At 41.8% G+C, this 24823-nt stretch overlaps 1 protein-coding gene across 1 annotated transcript in view; it reads left to right on the top strand.

Moving 5' to 3' along the window:
• The window catches only part of PTDSS1 (phosphatidylserine synthase 1), a 50602-nt gene that overhangs the window by 6362 nt on the left and 19417 nt on the right, over positions 1–24823 (top strand). The window contains exons 3-7 of the mRNA XM_084619196.1: positions 3731–3775; positions 13379–13503; positions 16977–17135; positions 21126–21277; positions 22985–23126. Coding sequence (XP_084475322.1) covers positions 3731–3775; positions 13379–13503; positions 16977–17135; positions 21126–21277; positions 22985–23126 — 623 coding nt within the window. The remainder of the gene's footprint in view (positions 1–3730; positions 3776–13378; positions 13504–16976; positions 17136–21125; positions 21278–22984; positions 23127–24823) is intronic.

The following is a 24823-nucleotide window of genomic DNA, read 5'->3' as shown; positions in this document are numbered from 1 at the left end:
GAGCGCAACAATCTCTTCCACAGATTGACTCAACCCTTTGTTGTGACTGCCGACAAAAGGAAGAGCCTTCCAGTGTCCTCTCAAAGGACTTCAAACTGGATCACCACTGCTTTCACATCTGTTACGAGTTAGCGCGGGCAGTGCCTCCACTAGGGCTCAGGCATCTTTGGCTGCCTTCCTGGCGCATGTCCCTATCCAGGATATCTGCAGGGCTGCAACGCGGTCTTCAGTACACATTTTCACCACTCATTACCCCATCACCCAGCAAGCCAGAGATGATGCTGGATTTGGCAGAGCTGTGTTGCAATCAACACGTCCATGAATTCTTCCCCGCCTCTGATGGTACTGCTTGGGAGTCACCTAACATGGAATGGACTTGAGCAATCACTTGAAGAAGAAAAAACTGTTACTAACCTTTTGTAACTGTTGTTCTTCAAGATGCATTGCTCATGTCCATTCCATGACCCACTCTCCTTCCCCACTGTCGGAGTTCCAGCAAGAAGGAACTGAGGGAGGATGGAAGGTGGCCCCTTATCCCGGCGCATATGTGCCAGAGGGTGCCAGATTTGGTCCCCTACCGATACCACTGAGGAAAAACTTCCCACACCAACGCATGTGGTGAGCATACTCATCGAACATGGAATGGACATGAGCAACACATCTCGAAGACCAACAGTAACAAAAGGTTAGTAACTTTTTTTTTTTTTAAATTAAGATAGATTTTATTCACTGTCTTTACATGGCATTAAATTAAGCAACCGTATAAATGAACTGTAATAGCATTGAGCTGAAATACCAACAAAATACAGGCTATTTATCTTTTGCATGGTCTCGCTAGAGAGCCATAGTCCCTTGAAAATGGAAATGTCAGCTTTTTCAGCATATTTGGGGATTAAATCTCTTAATAATAATAATATCTGGTTCTTCTACAGTGTTCTACATCAGTAAATCTCAAAGCAGGTCAGTATCATTATCCACACTTTATAGATGGGGAAACTGAGGCTCCAAGAGGGGAAGTGGCTTGCTGAAGGTCATATAAGAGGCTAGTGGCAGAGCCAGGACTAGAACCAAAATCTGACCTTTATTGTTATGGATGTACAACAGTAAAGTTGCTGTACTTCATCTCCACCCCCTAAGAAAATGAAACTTGAAAGAATTTTTCAATTATTGTGAGCGGGGTGTGAAGTAAATCAAAATAGTTTTATTGCCATGTTCTACTAATGATGCGAGTTGAAAAGAATAACGCTTTGGTTACACTGGAGACCCTTCAAGAGAAGAGTTATCCTGTTTTGAGTTACATATATTGTGATCTTTGTTTCCTACTGTAGACTGGTTATGACCATACATTTGTTGGTGAGTTTTGCTTCCCCCCATTTCAGATATTGCCTCTGTTCAACAGTAGATGAACAATAGTTTCTATCAGGACAGATTTGCAGCTTTAAAGGGGAACATTTGGAAAGGACTCTCTAGAGCTTTGTCTTACGATGCTATCTAGCTCCTCCTAGAACTTCATTAATGAGTAGTTTTCATAATGTGCTCACCAAAATGATGAATTGGATAGAGAGAAGGAAAATGCAGGAATTTTGTGCCAGTACCTTTTAGCTTTCATATTTTCAATAGACTCCTAAACCTCCCATTGTGGTTTCTGGCATGACACTATATTCATATACTTCCCAGCACCTATGGGATAAAATTTTTAGTTTTTCATAGTATGTAGTTTTTCTGTTGACATACACACTTAACAATTAAGAGTTTTATGTGCAAGAAACTGAATTCCTGTTTATATTACCATATCAAAATTGCCATGAAAGTTTTATTTTGGAGTGCACATTGGCGCAATATGAATTAGTGCATTCAAGATTAGGCTGTTCTGGCACGAAAGAGAGCTTGTGTAAACTCCTGGTGATCAGCTCTGTCTTCAGCAGCAAATGATTCTTCAATCTTGAAGGATCACAGGAGAGTATCTGAGGGGGCAGAGGGGATAAATTAGAGATCATGCCGCCTCTCATCAGATGTAAATGCCTGCCAAAATCCAGTTTCATAAATTTCAAGGCAAAAAGAGACCACTGTGAACATCTGGTCTGACTTCCTGTATAATACATCCCATAGAACTTCCCCATAATAATTCCTTTTGAACTAGCACATATATATTTTAAGTTGTTGATGTGAGTTTCCTGGTGGGAGTTATAGACTTAATGTATTTATTGAAATATTATGGATGGAACTAAGTATTTTTAAGTATGCTTAGATAACAGAAAGATTAGGGTGCTAAGAAGGTGGAGATGAAATGACTGTTAACTTTATTAAATCTCTTAGAAAACTCGGATTCATGGGCCATAATTGGTTTTGGATAGATTTTTCGAAAATCTTTGTGGAGCAAATAAATAACTCCTTACAAATTCAGGGATTACTCAGACAAATCATAATTTCAAAATAACTTCCTCCAAATGAACATCAACCATTATCATGCTGTTGACAAAAGAAGGCAAGGGTTTAACCCAGTGTGCCTGTCCCATAGCTACATTCTATAAAATCTCATCAAGGTAATCACTCATGTCCCTATCCCCATAAATGAATTATGTGTCACATGCAGACCAAACTGATTTCCTATAGGGAAGAACAAATTTGGATATGCGAAGAAGGTTACATAATGTAATTGCCCAAACCACAAGATCTGCATGTGACTGTCGTTCACTTATGGGTTTAGAAAAAGCCCTTGCGGGGTGAAATAGGGATAGCTATTTGCAGATGGGATTCAAAGATCAAATCATAATGTGTGTTGAAGACCTATATTTTCAGCCTTTTCCTGCAGTCTAGAAGAATGGATTATATTTAGAAACTTTTCAGTGCCACCAGATAAAGGTGGCCCTTATCTCCACTTCTCTTTTTGTTCTAGTTTGGCGTTTTAATTTAATAAAGGAAGTCAATCTAATCTCCGGCAAAATAAATAAATCTAAAACAGAAGCCGTAATCAGAGGACATTCGTCCTCAGGAATCCAGGCTCTTGAGACCTTTAAAGAAATCTTGATATATCTTGAAGTTAAGCCCTTTTGAGCTAGGTATTTAATCAGGATTTGTGTTTGATCTTAATGGTGTCTCTAAAGGTATCAATTTCAATTTTGTAGCCAGAAGAGCTTGTTTTTTCACACACATCCAACCTCTGCGTGTAAGATGCCTGATATTCTTCGTGATATCTGATATTAAGTCTGTTAGAAGTTTTAGGTGGCCTGCCTGGTAATGTTTTTGGGAGTCAGTGCCCCCAGTTTCATTGCTAACCTGCATAAACTTGTATTTGATTACTTTTTCATTCCCAAAATGAAACATGCCCACAACTGTAAAAAGCCACAAAACAGATGTAATCTAAAAAACAGATCAAGAGATCAGCCTGTTAAAAATACTAGCAGCTGACACCTCAGCACACATACATCCAAAATATATGCCATCTTCTTACCACCATGGAAAGAATGCCAATGAAAAGTAATTGCATATTTCTTCCATGTCCAAGTAATGATCAAAAAACCTTCAAATCCTAGAATCAATTACTAATGAACTTGTTTTATTTAAGGCTCTAAGCCAAACTTTCAAGTATATTGTAAAGCTTGAAGAAAAACCGATCTTTGCTTGTTAACATTTGCTGATATCCCCCTGAACCAAGTCTTAGAAATAATATGCTGTAGTTTTAATCTTTGTAATCAATTCACTGTCATCTAGCAAATATTTCTCTCCACAGGGCCTTTTACTCGCCCACATCCAGCGATATGGCGGATGGTTTTTGGTAAGTTTTAAATTTTTATGTTTATCTTATTTAGTTTCATCAGAAAATGCTGGTTGGTTGAACCTGAGATTTTTCAAGAAAGTGAATTGGGTTCAATTAACTTGCACCAAATCACATGCTTGGGCCCGTAGATCCAATGCTTGCATGATCCGCAGCTCCCGGAGAGCCCTGCCAATCCAGGGTTCATATATTCTAAGTCCTGAAGGGACCATTGTGATCATCTAGTCTGAGATTCCTGTATAACACAAGCTATAGAATTTTCCCAGGATAATTCCTAGAACATATCTTTTAGAAAAACATCCAATATCCAAGTTGTCAGTGATGGCGAATCCACCATGACCCTGGGTAAATTGTTGCAATGGTTAATTACCCTCACTGTTAGAAATTTACCCCTTGTTTCCAGTCTGAATTTGTCTAACTTCAACTTCCAGATGCTGGATCATGTTATGCCTTTCTTTGCTAGACTGAAGGGCCCATTATTAAATATTTGTTCCCCACATAGGTATGTACACGCTGTAATCGAGTTATCCCTTAGCCATAAGCTAAATAGATTGAGCTCCTTGAGTCTCTCATTATAAGGCATGTTTTCTAATTCTTTACTAATACTCATGGCTCTTCTCTGAATCCTCTCCAATTGATCAACATCCTTCTGGAATTTTGGGCACCAGAACTGGACACAGTATTCCAGCAGTGGTTGCACCAATGCCAAATACAGAGGTAAAATAACCTCTCTGCTCCGATTTAAGATTATTCTTTTTATGCATCCCAGGATCACATTAGTTGTCTTGGCCACAGCATCACACTGGGAGCTTATGTTCAGTTCATTGTCTACTTTCACCCTCAAATCTTTTCTTAGTCACTGCTTTCCTAGATAGAGTCCCCCATTCTGTAAGTATGGCCTACGTTCTTTGTTCCGAATTTACACAATTACATTTAGCTGTATTAAATTGCATATTGTTTGCTTACGCCCAGTTTATCAAGCAATCCAGATCACTCTGAATCAGTGACCTGTCCTCTTCATTGTTTATCACTTCCCCTATTTTTGTGTCATCTGCCACCTTTGTCAGTGATGATTTTAAGTTTTCTTCCAGTGATTTATAAAAGTGATAAATACCTTAGGGTGAAGAACCAGTCCCTGCAACACCATGCTGGAAACAGACCTGCTCAATGACAGTTCCGTGTTTACAGTTATGCTCTGAGATCTATCAGTTAGCAGGTTTTTAATCCATGTAATGTGTGCCATGTTAATTATATATCTTTCTAGTTTCTTAATCAAAATGTTGCGTGGTACCAAATCAAACGCCTTAGAGAAGTCTAAGTATATTATGTCAACACTATTACCTTTATCAACCAAACTTGTAATCTCATTTAAAAAAAAAAGATACCAAGTTTGTTTGATAGGATCTGTTTTCCATAAACATTAATTATATTATCCTCCTTTAATTCTTTATTAATCGAGTCCTGTATCAGCTGCTCCATTATCTTGAAAGGGATTGAAGTCAGGCTTACAGGCCTATAATTACATGGGTCATCCCGTTTACCCTTTTAAAAAATTGGCACAACCGTAGCTTTCTTCCAGTCTTTTGTAACTTCTCCCATGCTTCAAGACTTATTGAAAATCAACATTAATGGTTCAGCAAACAACTCAGCAGCTCTTTTAAAACTCTTGGGTGCCAGTTATCTGAACCTGTTGATTTTAAAAGTCTAACGTTTGTTGCTTCTTTTTAACATCCTCTAGAGCAGGGGTCAGCAACCTATGGTATGCGTGCCAAAGACTGCATGCAAGCCAATTTTTAATGGCACGCTGCTGTCTGCCGGGGACAGCAGCATGCAATTAAAAATCCGGCCCGGCCCACTCTTCTCTGCCCACCACTCTCTCCTTGCAGGGCAGGCAAGCTTCCCCCTCCCCCCGCCTCTTCCCCTAGCGTGCAGGGTTCCTGCCCCTCCTTCTCTCCCTCCCTGCGGCCGATCAGCTGACGGCCCTTGCTACGGAGGGGGAGAGGAAAAAGTGGAGCCGCAGAGTGCTCTCTGCTCCGGGGACCTTGGGGAAGGGGGTGGAATCAGCATATCCCCTCCAGCCCCCTGCCATGAGCTGCTCAGGACAGGGGGCTGGGAGCCCCCGCATGACCCCAGCCCACACCCCCAGCCCTCTGCCCTGACCCCTGCACCCCCCTCATGCCCCTCCAGCCCTCTGCCCTGAACCCTCCCCACTCCCACCAGCCCTCTGCCCTCACCCCTGCAGCCCCCACAACCCTAGCCCTGACTCCAGCACCGCCCACACATACCTAGACCCCCTGCCCTGACTCCTCCACCCTCCTCTCACACCCCCTGCCCTGACTCCTGCACCCCCCACACATACCCAGCCCCCCAACACCCGATGTAGTGACTCTTGCACCCCCCCACATCCACATCCCCACCCTCACCCTGAGCACCAAACGGGAGCTCCTGCAAACACACACCCACATTCCCACCTGCACCCCTCACACCAAATGGGAGCTGCCCAGGTAAGCTCTCCACACCCAAACCTCCTGCCCAAACCCTGAGCCCCCTCCCTCATTCTAGCTCCTGGCCAGACCCTGCATCCCAACCCCCAGCCTGCTCCTTCATCCCCAGCCCTGTTCTCAGTTCACTCCCACACTCATCTCAGTGCAGAGAGAGGAAGAGAATGGGCCAGAACCAGGGAGAAAGTACGTATCTACTCTATGTGGGCAGGGCCGGGACCCCAGACCGGCAGCGGGCTGAGCAGGGCTGGCAGCCAGGACCCTGGCTGGCAGGAGCCAGCGGATGGAACCCCAGACCGGCAGCAGGCTGAGCTGCTCAGCCCACTGCTGGTCTGGGGTCCTGGCCGCTGGCCCCGCTCAGCCCACTGCTGGTCTGGGGTTCTGGCTGCCAGCTCCTTCCTTGCCAGCCGGGGTCCCAGCCACAGGCCCCGCTCAGCCTGCTGCTGGCCTAGGTGAACGGAACCCCAGGCTGGCAGCGGGCTGAGCGGGCTGGCGGTGTAAGATCAGCATTTTAATTTAATTTTAAATGAAGCTTCTTAAACATTTTGAAAACCTTGTTTACATACAACAATAGTTTAGTTATATAATATATAAACTTATAGAGAGAAACCTTCTAAAAAAGTTAAAATGTACTGGCACGCAAAACCTTAAATTAAAGTGAATAAATGAAGACTCGGCACACCACTTCTGAAAGGTTGCCGACCCCTGCTGTAGAGGTACTAGTGGAATGGAAAGAGTGTTATCACCATATGATGAGACTGTATCATCTGTTTTCCCCAAATACACAACAGAAATATTTATTGAACACTTCTGCCTTTTTGCATTACTATTGATAAGTCTACAATTTCCATCTAGTAGTGAATGAATATTATTGTCAAGATTATTTTTATTCCTGATATATTTAAAAAAATCATTATTGTCCTTAAGTGTACTGGCCATATATTTCTCCTTGTGCCCCTTTGCTTCTCTTATCAAGTTTCTACAGTTCCTAACTTCTGATTTATATTCATTACTATCAGCTTCCCCTTCTTCCATTTATTATATGTTTATAGCTGCCTACACTTCCCCTCTAAACCAGGTCATTTTTTTTTTTTACCAGTACGGCCTTCTTCCTCAACTGTGGGTCAACAGCTTTTTGGGCATCTATTAAGGTGTTCTTAAATGAATCCCAATTATGATTCACTCTTTTCTGATTAAATTCTTCCTCCCAGCTGATTTGGCTCATAATTGTTTTTAGCTTTGTGAAACTGGCCCTATTAAAGCACCATTATTACTGGTCTGGACTTTATTCTGTTTGAACATTATAAATGTGATCGAGTCATGATCACTCGTACCTAAGCTACTGTTATTTTCTACTTCTGTAGTCAGTTTCCTTTTATCTGTTAGGACAAGGTTTAATAGAGAATTCCCCCATGTTGGCCGCAACAATTTTTTTATAGAAAATTGTCATCCATAATGTTTAGAAATTCCAAGATGTTTTAGTATTGGCAGCATGAGATCTCCCACATATATCACTCAAATTGAAGTGCCACAGGATTATGTAGCTCGTGGAACAAGAAGAATCTTAGAGAAGATTGCTTGGACATTCTTCTTCAGCACATTTCTGACTTCCCTGAAGTCATCTAATATCTGCAAAATATCCTTCAGTGCAGTTCCATTAGTGCCGATGTGAACCATCACCAATGTCTCCTTGCCTGTCAACTTCAGAAACCTATTCAGTCTTAGTGACGTCTCTTGTCTTGGCTCTGGGAAGGCAGCACACCATCCTGTTGTCTGCTTGTCCCTTGCAGAATGTTCTTTCAATTCTTCTGAGGATTAAATCTCCAACAAGGATAGTCTGTCTTCCTTGAATGATTGGAGAACTCTTCACAGGCAAGCTTGATTTTCTTACATGTTAGGCCAAGCTGCTATCCACATGTGATTCCCTTACATGTCTCCCTTCCCTTGGACCTGCTGGATCTTGAGAGGTGTCTTCCAAAGTTTCCACATTTAGGACCTGGTATTGATTTGAAATTTCTAGCTGTATGGAATCCTTCCCAGTCCTCTTCTCTTTGGTGGCCACAGCCTGCCCATCCTCATCTTTCTCCAGCCATGTAGAATGCCACTGTGACCTCTTGCCTATGGTGGTTACAAATTGCCAGTCTTCCTCTCTGGCTTCCTCTCTCTCTGATTCCTTTGTGGCCAGCTCCATTCTTCTTTGAACCTGGGGTACCAGTGTTTCCTGAACCTGGCTCTCTAGGAACTCCTCAGCTTTTCTGACTCTCAGTAATGTCTCTACTTGCTTCTCCAATGCAAGAATCTTTAAGACAGAAGGGATTTCAAGCAGGAAAGAAAACATGGTACATCCATTGCAAGTCACCACCACTGTTCCATTGATGGCCATCTTGATATCACATGGGCTGAACCTAGAAGCCTTTTACATTGCTTCTCTCAACTCACTCCAAAACTTCCCTGCCTCTTTTCATAGATCTCCCTGACATGGATCTGGGAGCCTGAAACCAATGGAGGCTCTCTGGGACTCCCGTGCTCCCTGCTGTGGAGCCAGGAGCCTGGGAGATCCAAGTAGATTACATTTTCAAGCTATTAAATAACCTCCCTAAGAAAATTGCCATCTCTGTAATTGTTTTATTCCTGGTATAAGCTGTTTTGTATATATTTTTTTCATTAATTTATTGATAAGTATTTTAATTAGACACTGCTCCTGTACTCTAACTTGTCTGTGGAGGGATGCTGCTCTGCTTCTACAGCTAGAGGGATAACCTGTGGTATTCCAAAATGTCTTACAATTAGAGCTTCAAGTTGTGCTTAAAATGATCAACTCCAGCGAAGCAGAAAAATTGAGAATAGGTTTTTATGAAATATACACTGAAAGGAGCCCCAAATTGAAAATCTTTGCAGATTTGTGAATCGTTTGCTGTTGGGGCTGATGCATTTAAGATGTCTCCCAGGCACTGCACCTTCATTCTGGAAGCATGGGGGCTTAGAGAGAGAGAAATGTTTTCATGTTTCAAGAAAAGCAGTTTTCAAATGTTGTGGTTTTATTAAACATTTTACTCCTAAAAAGTATCTTAATTTGCTGAGAAATAAACACAAAAAATCAGAACAGGGAATCCTCTTTGCAATACGTGTAGCAAAAGTGTTGCATGTATTTTGAAAGTTGCCCATTTAGTTACAAGATTACAAAAATGAGACAACTGGATAATACGATGTTGGAAGTGAACTGCTGCCTCATCATAATATTTAAAACTGTGATTTCCATTAATTAATATGTCACATTTATGTATGTAGAATGTGAAGTTCACAATCCGTTGTGGTGGGCTACGAATTTCCTGCTGTTTTCACATCAGGGGTGGTGGTAGCCTCCCGATTCAGTGGGTGCACTATACTGAACTGCCAAAGGAGCACTGACCACCCTGGCAACCCTAATCCCGTCCTGGGGGGTGCTGGGAAGTGGCTAGAGAGCAAGCCTGCCCTGGGCTCACCGGCAGTGGTGGCTCCTGTCCCATGGGGCTGGGCCCCGCTCTCTGTTCCAGTCATTGCAACCTGTGCATGGGTCACAGCATCACTTGGGGTTGGCCTGGCTGCCCCTCCATCGTGACAGAGAGGCTGCTGGACCAATTCAATCGAGTGGCGTTGTGACATGGTGCATGGGTGTTGCAGTATCTGCAGTCAGGACAGAAGTGAGTGATGCTGCAACCCTGGGCACCAGCTGTAATGCCTGTAGCAGGCAGTCGGGCCCAACCCATGGGACAAGACATGCCACTGTGAGGTAGATGCAGGGCAGTCTTGTTCTCAAACCCAGCAGGCCTCCCCTGTGCACTAGACTAGGAGATGGGTATGTTTGCCTATGTTTGCTTCCTGGGTTTTATCATTTCTGGGAGTGCAGTTGAACCCATGCTACAGTCACTCATGTTTCACACTTACATTATTGGGGAGCAACTTGGGTCCCATTAAACCACGTGTGCCAGCATAATTTATCTATCTAGGCATTTTTGACCATCAGTTTGGTATCTAAATGTGGTGTCTAATTGCAAAACTTTTAACCAGGGTACATAAATTGCTCAGCATAGTGTTCACTTATACAGTAGGGCAGAAAAATTCCCTCCACTGCAGGAATTACTCAGTGAAATTCTATTTCTTAAAACTATCTTAAATACATGGCAAAAACATGCAAAATTCCCCTCAAAATACTTGGAGGTTCATGGAGCATAAAGCAGATTTTGAAAATATTTTTATAGAATTGAGTCTGATATGAAGAACAGATCTGTTCAAAAAGATATTGAAGATGCCTCTGTTGGGATTTTTTATGTAGCTAAAAATATCTAGCCTCTTAAAATAGCTAATGACTCATCTGTTGACATTAAAGGGTCACTGCTGATTAGCTGTAACAACTTTGAGAATTCAGCTTGAGACGCTTGAATAACCTGGCTTCTGCTGTACAGTCTTGGGTGACAATAACTGTAAATTAAAAGGATGCTCTCAAGGTTGACGCTCCCAGAACTTCTGTTGTACTATTGGAGAGAGAGTGTGCCTGCGTAATTAGGGCAAAATCCTGCTCTAGTGTGATTCTGCTTCCCTTGGCATGACTAGTCAGCCACAGCCATTCAGTAGATGCAGAGCAGGATGGCTCTGAGGGGTGCACCTAACTGCAACTCCAAAATAGAGTCTCACGCACAGTTGGGAAGCATATATTTCACCACAACTCCTAATCAGCAGGCCACACCTTGTCTAGTAGCTAGCTAGGTATCCATCCTGCCTTGATGTTGTACAGATCCCCTGAGGGAGGGAAGCCCTCTGCACAGTCCTCTCGTCCTCATATTGTGTCTGCATACCTCTGGACAGGATTTGGCTCTTAATATATAGAGACATCATGCAGTAACCTCATTATTATTAAGACTCATTAGTGTTTGTCCTAATTAAACTGATTTTAAAGACAAATATGGGGTTTTTTCCATATTTTTCCCCCTCATGGTATTGTTAGAGGACAGAACTAAGGTTGTTTGAGCGTCTAAACTGTGCATTTCTTGCGTTGACACGTTTAGATTTCTCTTAAGTGTAACTTACTGTATATACTCGTTCATTAGCCCTTTCGTTCATAAGCCGACCCCCAAGATGGTTAGGTAAAAATAGCAAAAACTGTATGACCCTTTCATAAGCTGACCTTATATTTCAGGGGTTGGCAAACTTTGGCTCCTGGCCCGTTAGGGAAAGCTGCTAGCGGGCCTGGATGTTTTGTTTATCTGGAGCGTTCACAGGCACGGAGCCCCTCAGTGGCGCCACTTCCCGCCGCTCCCATTGTCTGGGAACGGCAAACCGTAGCCACTGGGAGCTAGGGGGCTCCATGCCTACAGACGTGCCAGGTAAACAAAACGACAGTGTATTAGATACTCAATTCAATGATTCCATACAGTTTAAAATCATCAGATTTTGGTGTAGACCTGTTTATAAGCCGACCCCGTTCTTTGATGCGTCACTTTTTTACCAAAAATATTTGGCTTATGAACAAGTATATACGGTAAATTGAATTTCCTGGAATTGTAATTATGCCCAAAATCAAGCATTAAAACATCCCTATAATGTTTTTTTTACCCTTGGTCATAAATATAAAGGAAAGGGTAACCACCTTTTGTATACAGTGCTATAAAATCCCTCCTGGCCAGAAGCAACATCCTGTTACCTGTAAAGGGTTAAGAAGCTCAGCTAACCTGGCTGGCACCTGACCCAAAGGACACAAGATACTTTCAAATCTTGGGGGAGGGGGAGAAGGGTTATGTTTGTGCTCTTTGATTATGTGGTTAATTTCTCTTGGGACTGAGAGAGGCCAGACAGAAATCCATCTTCTCCAACCCATCCTAATCCAAGTCTCCAATATTGCAACCAGTGTAGGTAAGCCAGGCAAGGCGGATTAGTTTATCTTTTGTTTTATGTGAATTTTCCGAGTTAAGAGGGAGGTTTATTCCTGTTTTCTGTAACTTTAAGATTTTGCCCAGAGGGGGGTCCTTTGTGTTTTAAATCTAAATACCCTCTAAAGTATTTTCCATCCTGATTTTACAAAGATGATTTTTATCTTTCTTTTTTTTTTTTTAATAAATCTTTCTTTTAAAAACCTGACTAATTTTTCCATTGTTCCAAAATCCAGGGGTTTGGGTCTTTAATAATTTTGTAACAAATTGGTTAGGATATTCTTCTCAAGCCTCCCCAGAAAAGGGGATGTGTAGAGCTTGGGGGAATATTTTGGGGGAAGATGTCTCCAAGTGGTCTCTTTCCCTGTTCTTTGTTTAAAACGCTTGGTGGTGGCAGCTTATCATTCAACGACAAGGCAAAGTTTGTACCTTGGAAAAGTTTTTAACCTAAGCTGGTAAAAATAAGCTTAGGGGGTCTTTCATGCGGGTCCCCACATCTGTACCCTAAAGTTCAGAGTGGGGAAGTAACCCTAACACCCTTAAATTACTGATATGTATGCTCAGTCTTAACACCATCAAATGTAGTTTTGAGTTTTTGAATTTCCGTAGTTTGCCTTTTTTTAGAATTAAACTTCTAATGACAATCTCTGCACATCAAAGCAGCTATAGTGCATTAACCAGGAAAGCTAGAATTGCAGCTAAATTTGCATTTCCAGAGCAGCTCAAAGCAGGTGTGTCTGTCCCTTAACATGTAAGTATTGGTTTAGATAGCTATGTTAGTGAGGCCAGGAGAGCATGAAAGTGGGACAGGAAAAGCCCAGTCCCTGAATCCCAATGTCTCTTTTTTTTAAGAGCTTCGCCTGTGCTCCTGCTTAAATTCTGTGTTTAAATTGCTCTTTGGATGTGACTTGTTTTGGTTCTGTTTTTTCAGTCATGGCTATGTAATCGAATATGCGATAGGTAAATGGTATTAAAGGCTGGGTTTTTTTTCAAAGATTGCCACGTGGTGTGTGTTTGCAAATGTTTGTATGCAGCTATTGTCTGAACAAAACCTGCATTTGTACAAATTGGCATTTCTGTGTGCAGTTAACCTCTGTAAGCAGGCTTTGGGGCACCACTTTGAAACCAACTTTTGACTATTTGGCCCGTGGAATTTCCTCAATAAACATTCCATGTTAATATGATTCTACCTCCGACAGGTCTCAGCGTTCTCTATTTCCTGTTTCTGGTGTTTGTGCTCTTCCTTAACTTGGAGCAGGTCAAAGCAGTGATGTATTGGCTAGATCCTAATCTTCGTTATGCCACCAGGGAAGCAGACATCATGGTATGTATACTTAGCATCCTTGTGCAAGTTACAGCTATTTTATATTAACTGTCAGATCTCTACATTTCAATTAACCAATAAAAATGTTTTTTTTTTATTCTTTCTGATTCAACTTAGTAAAAACTGATCTACTGGGCGTATTAGAAATATTTGTGTTGAGGTATTGGGTTATATTAATCATGGAAGCGATGCTAGATATCTGAAGATATCCATCATTGTAGTATCTGGATCGTACCTGAGCAGCTTGGAGTCAAGTCAGAATAGGAGATCTACAATTGCTATCAGACCAAATTTAATGGGGAATATGGGGTTTTTCCTGACAGTACTAAGCAATGGAACTTTGTTCCTTTTGTGCTTTTGCACAAACTTAATTTCTCTCATATCACTTACAAATAGCTATAATAGATGACTTATCTGTGGACAAACTAAATCCAGAGTTATGGCCCTGTCGCCTTTTGACACAAAGGAAAGTGAAAGCGGCACCCCACTGCTAGGGTGTCGGAGCTGTAGTTGCAGCGCCAGGTGCAATTAGACTTCTTTCTGGGGAATCTTGCTGCAAGTCTTACGCTTTTTATTTGAGTATTATCATTGTGTCTACGACATACAACTTGCAGCACCCTGCCCTATTCAGGAACTTACAGTCTCCTTCAGACAAAAATACACTTGATGTTTTTGTTCAAGAAATAAAACCGAGTACATAGTTAAAAAATTGCATATGCATGTGGGTTATTATACAAATTGGGAGATGAACTTAATTTAACTTTCTAGCTTTATGGCTTGAATTTGGACCTTGTTTTCTGCATATGTGTATGGAGGAAAAGAAGTAACAAAGCATAAAGCAACTGTATTCTCCCTCCTTGGCCTTCTCCCCAAAACCCATAAAGTTCATACTGCGCAGGTCTCCTTGGCCAGAACTGGGAAGAGTCTAGGGCATGCTGTGGGATGTATGCCCATCTTTGGTCAAAAATTAAAGAACGCATTGGTGGCAAAATGAGAGCCTTCTGGTGCTCAAAATGCTGTGCCTGTCAATAAGATGACTTTTACATTTTGCCCCCCACCCACAAAAAGCACCCTCTTGGCCTGAGCTTTCTCATGCTATCCTATCTTTGGTATTTTACACTGGTTTCTCCAGTAGTAGTAAATGTAAACCTTACAGCTAGGAGACTTGCTAGGAACAGAATTTTTTTTAATCATGGTGTAATGGTTTTTAAAGTGTAGGGCCAGATTGTGGCTTTTAAAGCATAGTCTGCACTTGACAGGGTGCAGAGGGGACTGCATTGCAATAGGAGCCTTTGAAAGAAGCCTAACTCCTCTGGAAGGATCTCCCTGGGCCCGTGACTGCAACTGCAGCTTTGCCACCCTTACAGTGGATGATGCTTTCACTTCTCTCTGTGCCCAATCAACTCCACTAGCCTGCAGGAGGAGGAGATAGGGCAATAACTCCCCTTTCCGCCACCCTGTTAGGGTGGCGCTTATCTATAAGCATGGTTGGCGCATGAACCCCCCCCCTTTTGGGGAGGCTTGCCCCCTTCCTTCAAGATAAGTAGGGTTTTACCAATTTCATAGCTGTGAAAAATATGTCACCGACTGTGAAATCTGATCTCCCCTGCTTCCACGCCTCCCGCACCCCACCCCCAGCCACTGTGGCTCAGGGCTTCCGCCCCATCCCACCCCACATCCACTCCGGCCCAGGCTCGGGGCTTCTGCCCCATGGCTACAGGCAGGACTTGGGGCACCCAGGCTCAGGGCTTCTTCCCCTGCGGCTTTTGCAGAGGCTCAGGGTGACCCAATAGGGTCTTCCCCCAAATTGGCTGGGGGCCCCTGCCTTTATCTGGTGTGGACTAGCAGCTAGGAGCCCCCAGCTCTGAAGGGAGCACAGAAGTGAGGGTGGCAATCTGCAGACTCCCCTACAACAACTTTGCAACACACACTCCCCCTCCCCTGCCCCATCCCATTTTGGGTCAGGACCCCTATGTTTACAACACCATTAAATTTCAGATGTAAACACCTGAAATTGACCAATTTTTAACTCCTCTAGCTGTGAAATTGACCAGAATGGACTGTGAATTTGGTATGGCCCTACACATAAGACCTCACCTGTTGGAGCCCTGAGCACCTCCCCCGCCCCGCCCCTGCAGCCAGAAGAGTCCCTGAGCCCCAGCCTGATCCCTCCGTCCGCTGGCTGGAGCTGAACCCCCACCAGCTTCAGAGAGGAGGGGGAGCGAGTGTAGGGCATTGGGGCGGAGTGTGGTCATGCAACAGCCGGGGTTGGCAGAGGGTTAGCCTCCCCTAGCCTATTATACCCGGTGCCCATGTGAGGTCACTTGCAGTGAGCAGCGCTTACAATCCCTGTGCTGGGAGGGCTTGGGTGAAATTCTGGCTCCATTGAAGTCAGTGGAAGTTGGATCTGCAACTTGTCTGTGGAACTGCTTCAGGCATTGTACTGAGGATGTACCACTGTTGAGTTTTTTGAAAACCAGACCTTCAAGGACAGTGTTAAAGCAAGAGAACCATGATCACTTGTGTATAACTTTTTTTTTCCCATGACCTGCTTGCCTGAGGTTTTATTTGTGTATTTTCCATATTTCTTTCTCCTAACTGTTGCTTCTATCCTTCAGTCACATGTGCAGCATTCACCCCAAAGGCTGCAAAGACTATCACTACCCCTTTCAGATTCATTTTGTACCATGATGACATCAGTCTTATCCTATTCTTGTTTCCTGCAGCTTTATTGGCTAAAAATTGAGGAAGAGCACTGAGGGATGGGGAGCAACATTATTCCACATAGCTATTTCTTTCGATTTCTTCTATCTGTCCCTGTTCTACCTCATCTCAGATTTATGGCTCATAGAAGAGTGCAGCATGATTTTTGCTTCCAGCTGTTTGGTTAATTTTTTTTTAAAAAGGAGGTGGCAAAATATAAACTTGTACATAATGTTAAGTCCTGTCTCCATATGAGACAGGCATCCGAGGTCCTGATCGCAGCAGTATTGGTGCAGTTCTATCCAGGCAGGGAGGAGGGTACAGAGAATCCATTCTTATAGCTCTGAGGCCCAAGCGGGACATTCTGCCCCCAGTCCACACCGTGTACAAAAACCAGCCTACAGTGTACATACTTGAGGCTATGCACTGAGGACAGAATTTGCCCCATAATTACCAGCAATGATAACAATCAGCACCTGCTTAAACAAGTCAAAAATGATAGAGATGGACAGCAGAAGGAGAAAAATTCTTATTGTTTTCAAATGTTTACCATTCAGTTTCCCAGTGACCCTTTTTCTAACCTAATTGCCAGGGCTAGGAGGAGGCGGAAGAGGGCATTTCTAATGTTGGTGGGAATAGTAACATGGATTCAAAATCCAGAATATCTTTAGTTTCAGCCTTTCAGTTTACGCTGAGTTAAAAATGTCCTCCTGTTCTGGTGCTTCCAGATGTAAATCCTAGCTGAGGATCTGTTGTTGTTTTGTTAACAGGAATATGCTGTGAACTGCCATGTAATCACCTGGGAGAGAATCCTCAGCCATTTTGACATATTTGCTTTTGGGCATTTCTGGGGCTGGGCAATGAAGGCCTTGCTGATCCGCAGCTATGGGCTATGTTGGACTATTAGCATCACCTGGGAGCTCACTGAGGTAGGTTGACATGTTAAATCATGAGCAGGCTGATGGTACTATATATTACTCATAGCATACAGGAAAGAGGACTGGCAATTTTACTTCAGCACTAGCTAAATACCAGTATATGTACAAAGTAAATTATAAAAAACATATGCTATAATCATTTCAGGAAGAAATGTTAAGACCAAATAGGTTACACTAAAAAAAATTAGAAAATGAGAATAGTTAGTACTAAACTATGACAAATTCAATCAGTGCAAACCCTAGCTTGCCCCTGTCCACGCTAAGGGATCGGCATGAATTGCTGGGCACCCATTGCCAAGTGGGAGCTATTCCCCAGTGTAGACAAAGCCTTTGGTTAGACTAGTCCTGCAGTGCTCAGCCCTACTTTTCCCCCATATGTAACAGTATCCTACATAACGTGACCCCAGCCTACAGTAGTAGTGTTTTGAACTGTTATCTTAAAACACTGTCGTATAACTTCAAGGGTTACTGACTGATTTCTGTGCTATCACGTTAAAGCAGTTCTCTCTAGATGTGGGCGTATGCACACATTAGCTCACTTCTGCAGCTGTCTCTCATTCTCAAGCCCTCTTTGTGCTTGAAAATTGCTGACATCTATGTTGAATTGGCCAATAGGGACAGCAGGCTGTGCGCTAGCCTCTTGTTGTTAGATGTGTTGTGATAATTAGGTTGAATACTCGTTATCCTAAATAACTCAATTTTATCTAACTTTTATCTTATCTAACCTATAATTTTAATCAGTAGAATGTTACCTCCCTAAACTCCTGAGGCCACATTTCTGCAAAATTGAATTCTGTTTTGTAACGCCTGAATGATCAGGGTATGGAGGATGCCAGTTTTGGGGAAGCTGATGTTCTAGAACTGGCAATGAGAGAGACTCTCTGAAACTTGCTTTCAGTTATTAAGCAATTCAGACCAGGAAGGCTCTAGTTCTTACAAGCCAAAACGACTTCGGACAAAATTTTGAGACTTTGATGTCTAAATTTAAGTTCTTAAATCCATTTTTAGGGCACCCAACTTAGTAGGCCTAATTTTTAAAGCAGCAGATCTCACTGACTTCATTGGAGTTTGATGGTGCTTGGGCCTTCTGAAAATCAACTGACTTATGTTTTAGAAACTAAATACGGATTTAGGAACCTAATATGAGTCCCACTCAGTTTGAAAATATTGTCCCTAACATCTCCTCCTACTAATGTGTACTGTTATTCTTAGGTATTCATGGATTCTGTCTCTTCCAGGCCCCCTTACAACAGTATTGTTTAAAATTAAAAGAGAATTCCAATTCATGAAGGCACTAGGTGGCACAGTGAGCTAAGGCACTAGCCGTCACCTTTGGAGAACAGGTTGAAATCCTGACTCAGCTCACAAATTAAAGTGACTCTTATCATCCCCTATGGATCATCACAAAGCCACCACCCACAACTTGACCCCATACGATTGGTATTCCCTGCTAGTGAAGGACAGAGTATTGGAACAGACAATGTGTTTAGGGGAAAGTTTACCATATACATAGGATGCTGCCACTCAAATGGATTTTTAGTCCTTTAACTATTTCAGAAGAGTCATTAGAAACCTACAGTCGTTATCAGGGGAGTTGCATAGGGATTTAGTTGTTGTGCATCTCCTGTTAACATTGCTAGCTGTCAGCTGGCTAAATCCCCATACTGACACTGGACACTCACACATGCTGAATACTATCTTCTTAAAGTTGGAATTCAAACATACCTTTGATGCTCTGTGCTCAGCACCACCACACCACAAATTGGTATTATGCAAATATCGTTACTCTGTTTAAACTCAGCCTCCTCAGCTATAATCTGTAGTGTCTTTGGGCAAAAATAGTGCAGTATATGTGATCATTAAATACTGTAAGAGAGTTAAAACATAATATGAGAAATGGATATAATGCCCATTTCACACCAGATTTATCCAAAAACTTTATGAAGTAAGATGATTGATTTGAAACCACTGTGAGAGTATAAGTCGTGTACATCTTTGATTCTGGAGAATAATTTAAAGTTCTTCCTTGTCATGTTAAAACTGGCCCACACCTTTAGTGCAGGGAAAATAAAGATGTTTAAACAGTTCTGTTTCTGCAGTTACCCTGGAGGAAAGGTATCACTGTCAGGATAGATCACTGTATTTCGTTTTACAGTGACCAGCATCCTTTCTTGCTCTGTGCATGAGGCACTCCTTTCCCCTCCCTCACAGATCTGACATAACATTTTTTCTGCATGCTTCTGGCAATGAAAAGATGTTTTAATGTGAAATTCTGGTAGCACGCAAGAGACTACGCAAGCCAATTCCATTCACTTTTCTTGGCGTTTAATGAAAGAAAATACAGAACACCATGAGGAATATCTGTTTTGCTTGGCACCTCTTTGAACGTACCACAGGGACTGTTCAACATGAACGTATCCCCTTTTCTGATGAGTTATCCAATGTTAATGATAAATGTTATCCAATTTCAAGCCTTTGGGGTTTGGGGAGATAATCTGTAATAGAGATCAAAACTTGTTTTCACTTAAGATGAGCAATCCGTTTCTAGCCCTGAATGAATCAGGTTTCTGTTTTACTTAAAATATCTCAGTTCCACCATTCTGCCTCACTCACTCTATGAATGAAGATTATAAAGTTACTTCTTCTTGAGGGGCACAGGGTATATATTCTTGCTGGACTGAATCCATACGCTGCTCATGACATGAACCTGAGTCATACAGGAGCAAGACAGTGACCTTTAGAAATGAATGCTGTTACGCTCTCCAAAGGAAGTTTGTAGGAAACTGGAAATATTGGGAGATTGTATCAGCTCTTTTACCCCTCTATTGCTAGTTTGAATCTAGCTATTGAGGACTGAAAGTCATTACTGTCTGTTCTGCCCTATGTGAAATGAGTAGTTGGTCCAGGGACATGTCTACACTACCGCACCACATCAGCACAACTGCACTGATGCAGCTGCGCTGCCGTAGCATGTCTCATGAAGACACGCTATGCCGACAGGAGAGCGCTCTCCCGTCGGCATAATTACTCTACCTCCGCAAGAGGCAGAAGTAATGTCAGCAGGAGCTGCTCTCCCACCAGTATAGCATGATGTGGACAATGCCTTAAGTCAGTGTAACTTACATCGCTCAGGGAGTTGTCGTTTTCACACCCCTGAGTGATGTAAGTTGCATCAACTTAAGCAGCAGGGTAGACCGACCCTTGGTCGTCTTTTTTAATAGCACCATCACAGCACTATCTCAATCGGTAGTTAGCAGAAATGCAAGGCATTGAAAGCACACAGAGAGTGAAATACCCTCTCGCTCCTAGGTCCCTCCAGGTCAAGAATGAGACAGTCTGGTAGGTCAGCATGGCAAAGCTTGCACTGCCGCTGTCTATGCTGTATCTATCTATGAACAGAAAAACTGCATCATACGGGTTGCCAGCTCTATAACCTTTTACAAGCAGGAAATTCCCCAAAACGTCATTAACAAAAAAGACTTAAGTTCCTGAAATGTGTTCAATTAGAAGTCTTAAAAATCTTGCATTCCAACATGCTTCAGTATTGATGCTCATGAGAACAGACTGTTTAACACTAAATAACAAAGAAGATTCTCTTTAAAATGTAGCCTTTTGATTTTAGACAAGCACAAAATCACCTTCCTTTCTCTGAAAGAAATGCAGTTGTTCTGCAAGGGTTCTGTGTTATAACATTTTATGTCTGTGGGGCTCAAAACTCTGCATTTGATTCCTATAGATAGTACAGCACCAGAGGGAAAAGGTGAGAGGAGGGTAACGTCTGAAGCCTTCTTAGGACCCTGATCCAGAGTCCACTAGAATCAGTGGAAAGGTTCCCATTGACTTCAATAGACTTTTAAGCAGGCTCATAAAATATGACACTTTTTGTTTGTTCAACAGTTGCTTTAAAAAAAATAAAGTTGAAAATCTTTGTAAGAATTCTATGTTGTTCCTCATCCAGAATTTTTTTGCTGTATTCTGTAGCTGTTCTTCATGCATCTTCTGCCTAATTTTGCTGAATGCTGGTGGGATCAAGTCATTTTGGACATCCTGCTATGTAACGGGGGTGGCATCTGGTTGGGCATGATAGTTTGTCGTTTCTTGGAGATGAGGACCTATCACTGGGCAAGTTTCAAGTAGGTCTAAAGTAAAAGCCAATAAGTTTCATGTTTAAAATATTGCAGTGTAAAATTTTGAATTATTAGCTCCTAGTTAAATGTCTTTATGTATGTAAAATGCATGTGCTATAGAAATGGAGTATTATCAGTGTATATTTACAGTGCTATATATGAGATTAATAACGTTGAGGCACCATCTTGTGTCAATCCTTTTGTGTGAATTGTGTACCTGATTATAATTGAATTTTTAAGAATTTTTTGCTTAGTCTTAAAGGTTAAAGTTGAGGCCAAATAGAGTACAAAATGGTAGAAGGAAATATTTGCATTTTTAATCTCTTAATTCATGGCAGCAAAGCATCCTTTGAAGAAAAAGGAACCAAATACACACATACATCTGAACTGTTTGACTCGTCCTTTTAATAGTAGGTTTGGGATCAGGCTGTTATGCTCTAGTGTAGTGACCCAGCAATAATACTATCAGTACCTAACATACATAAGATCACATTATGATAAACCTATGTTGTGTAGTACCTTACTCCACAGGTGGTTCCATTAATATCAGTGTTTCAGAGTAGCAGCCGTGTTAGTCTGTATTTGCAAAAAGAAAAGGAGGACTTGTGGCACCTTAGAAACTAACATTTATTTGAGCATTAATATATATATTATATATTTATATATTAAAATAAATTTGTTAGTCTCTAAGGTGCCACACGTACTCCTTTTCTTTTTATTAATATCAGTGGAAGCACTTGCAGTATAAGACAGTAGGCAGTGTGAATAAGAGTGGCAGAATCCGGCCTAAATCAAAGATTTAGATTTCCCTGTTTCCCCTGAAGGAGCACAGGGAGTGGGATAGTGACATTGCAACAGGCTGAAATCTAATTTGTCGCTTTCCCAACCCTCAGCTGGAGGAGAGGAGAGTTGGAAGGTTTCACCAAAAGCTTTCCTTTCATTTGTTTTGTTAACCGTTCAAGTAACAAAGATGTTAACAAAAACAAAATGCAGCCCACCTGACAGAGACTCCCCTTCCTCCCCAGATGGGACGTGGGGGAAAAAATATATGAAGCAGGGGTAAGCTTATGGCTTACATCCAGTGCTGTACATGGCGATGTGGGACACCCAAGTTGGGTCCAATACCAAGCTTAGCATGGGCTGGGAATCCTGCAATAGCAACACACTCAGACCTGTGGAATAAGAGTGGTGTTGATGATCTATAGAAGGGAATCACCATCTAGACCTCGTTGGTAAGGACAGTGAAGCTGTAAAATAGGGAGATAATGAGGGAGGGAACCTCTCTTCAGGAATTTGTGGCAGATTTGCAGAACACCATTCTTCTTGGTCCTTTTTCCTTCAGGGAAAGAAAAAAATGCTTTGAAACCCAAACTGAATAACTACTTTAGATAGTACTGGGAGTTTGACTTCAATGTTTTCTAGTTTTTGCTTTTTTACTACTGACTGAAGTCTGTATATAGCTCTGCTATAAGAAGGCTATTTCTCATAATAGCTGTTTGCCTCTTCACTGAAACACTCAATAAATTCTGCCTCTTAATGCAACCTTTGCTGTAACACGCAACACATTGCACTTAAGTATAGATTTATGGGAAAGAGCACTGCATCATGATTTGTAATAGAAATACTAAAATGCAGTATCACTTGTCTTCTCCCTCCCTCTCCCCCCCGCCTTATCTTTTCCTTGTCTTTACTGCAGCCATTCTTTTCTTTCAGGGACATTCATACCACCACAGGGAAAATCAAAAGAGCTGTATTGCAGTTCACTCCAGCTAGCTGGACCTATGTTCGCTGGTTTGACCCCAAGTCTTCATTTCAAAGAGTGGCTGGAATATACCTTTTCATGATCATCTGGCAGGTAAGAAATAACTTTTGTGAAATCAAAACTAGTATCAGCTCAGTTTACTTACTGGCTGAGTTTGATTAGAAGATATTATATTCTTATCTTAGTCCATCATTGAAATGTACAGTTAAATGAACTGATACCACAAACTATTCTGGACACTATCCAACGCATCTGGACTACAGTTACAAGTGAAATTACAATATCTGTGAAAGAAACAAATGGCTGCAGATTGATGTACTGGCTGTGGGATTACTGTATGCAATGGATATATGAGAACTGAAGAAATAGATGGGTAGGTTTTTCCCAGCTGATGGTGCATGTACTAGTATGATATTCAGAATTCAGTCACCAGTGCACCCAGGTTCTTCAACATGTGCCTAACTTTAAGTGCATATGACTTTAATGGAATTACTCATGTGCTTAAAATTTGGCACTTGCTGAAATACCTTACAGCATTTGTGATGATACCCAGGGATGTGTTCTCTTTTTTAGGACTTTAATCCCATTGCCCTTAATCTGTGTTCAGTCAGACAACATTTAATACAAGTTTTGCTTAAGTGAAGCCCATAATAGCCCTTAATGACATAGCCTTTAGTGGTGATCCTGTTTCCTGGGCACTTCTGGGCTACTGCTACCTGCCTCTCGTTCAGTTGTGCCGTCTGAGTCGGCAGACACTACCTCATACAACTCAGTTAAACTGGTACGTTTGCCCTAAAAGCTCAGGAGCTACTGGTTTAATGTAAACCATTCTTGATCAGAAGGAGATACAGCAAGAGAGCACTGCATTACCGAGGGACTACAAACCCTTTACAGTCATTGGTGTCTGGCCCCAGTTATATTGCTGCCACCAAAGGCTTTTACTTTAATGCAAAAAGAGAAAGGAACTAATGCATTGAATGTAAAGGGTGGAGGGAGTAGAAGGGAGCCTAATTTTAATGGGGAAAGAATAATTTCTACAATGTCCACGGGGATGTTTGAATATAATCATTCTAGCATCTTAGAAAATTCACCCCCAAGATAGCATGCAATTTACTTACTTACAATTTTGCTGATTGGAACAGACTTCCTTTGTGAGAGATGTATCTTGTTTTGAGATGAGGCCCACTGGGGCGCCGTTCCTACAATTCTTATTCCAAAAATACTTCAGTACAATACAGTGTAGGACACGCTATCTAAAATAACAAATGATCATACTGAGTAGTCACATCCTCACTTCATTTTCTACTGTGAGAATTCTTAAGGGGTTAAAAACTTCAATAAAATTAAACAGGAGTACCTGTTTCAAGGGAACAGGTGGTTTATTACAGCTGTTTGGAGTTACCACCTCCAATTCCACATTTTCATATTCCATTTTAGCTATTTTTTTTTAAAAGTGATGGACTAGTTTGATAATTTCTGGTTTTGTTGGGGAGAGAGCATAAATATGCTGGTACTAAATTACGAACATGTTTGTGCATATTTCAGCCACTTGCCCATAATTTATACTAACTTTAGATCTTTTTAAGGGATTTAATTTAAAAAAACAACTTTTTAAACTAAACAGGTATAAATGGGCATCTCTTTTAGAAAGAAAAAAGCTGGATTTGGTTTGTGAAGAGTCCAGTGAGCTCTGAATTTTACAGACTTGAACACTTCTTTCTAAATTTGCATCCTAGCCCTGCTTCAAGAATTATGCTGTTATTCCAAAATGGAACTCTATAAACTATTAA

The sequence above is a fragment of the Lepidochelys olivacea genome, assembly GCF_965140295.1.
Source record: "Lepidochelys olivacea isolate rLepOli2 genome assembly, chromosome: 2".
Lineage (NCBI taxonomy): Eukaryota > Metazoa > Chordata > Testudines > Cheloniidae > Lepidochelys > Lepidochelys olivacea.
The sequence above is the reverse complement of the archived record's forward strand: the minus strand, read 5'-3'. Positions and strand labels throughout refer to the sequence as shown.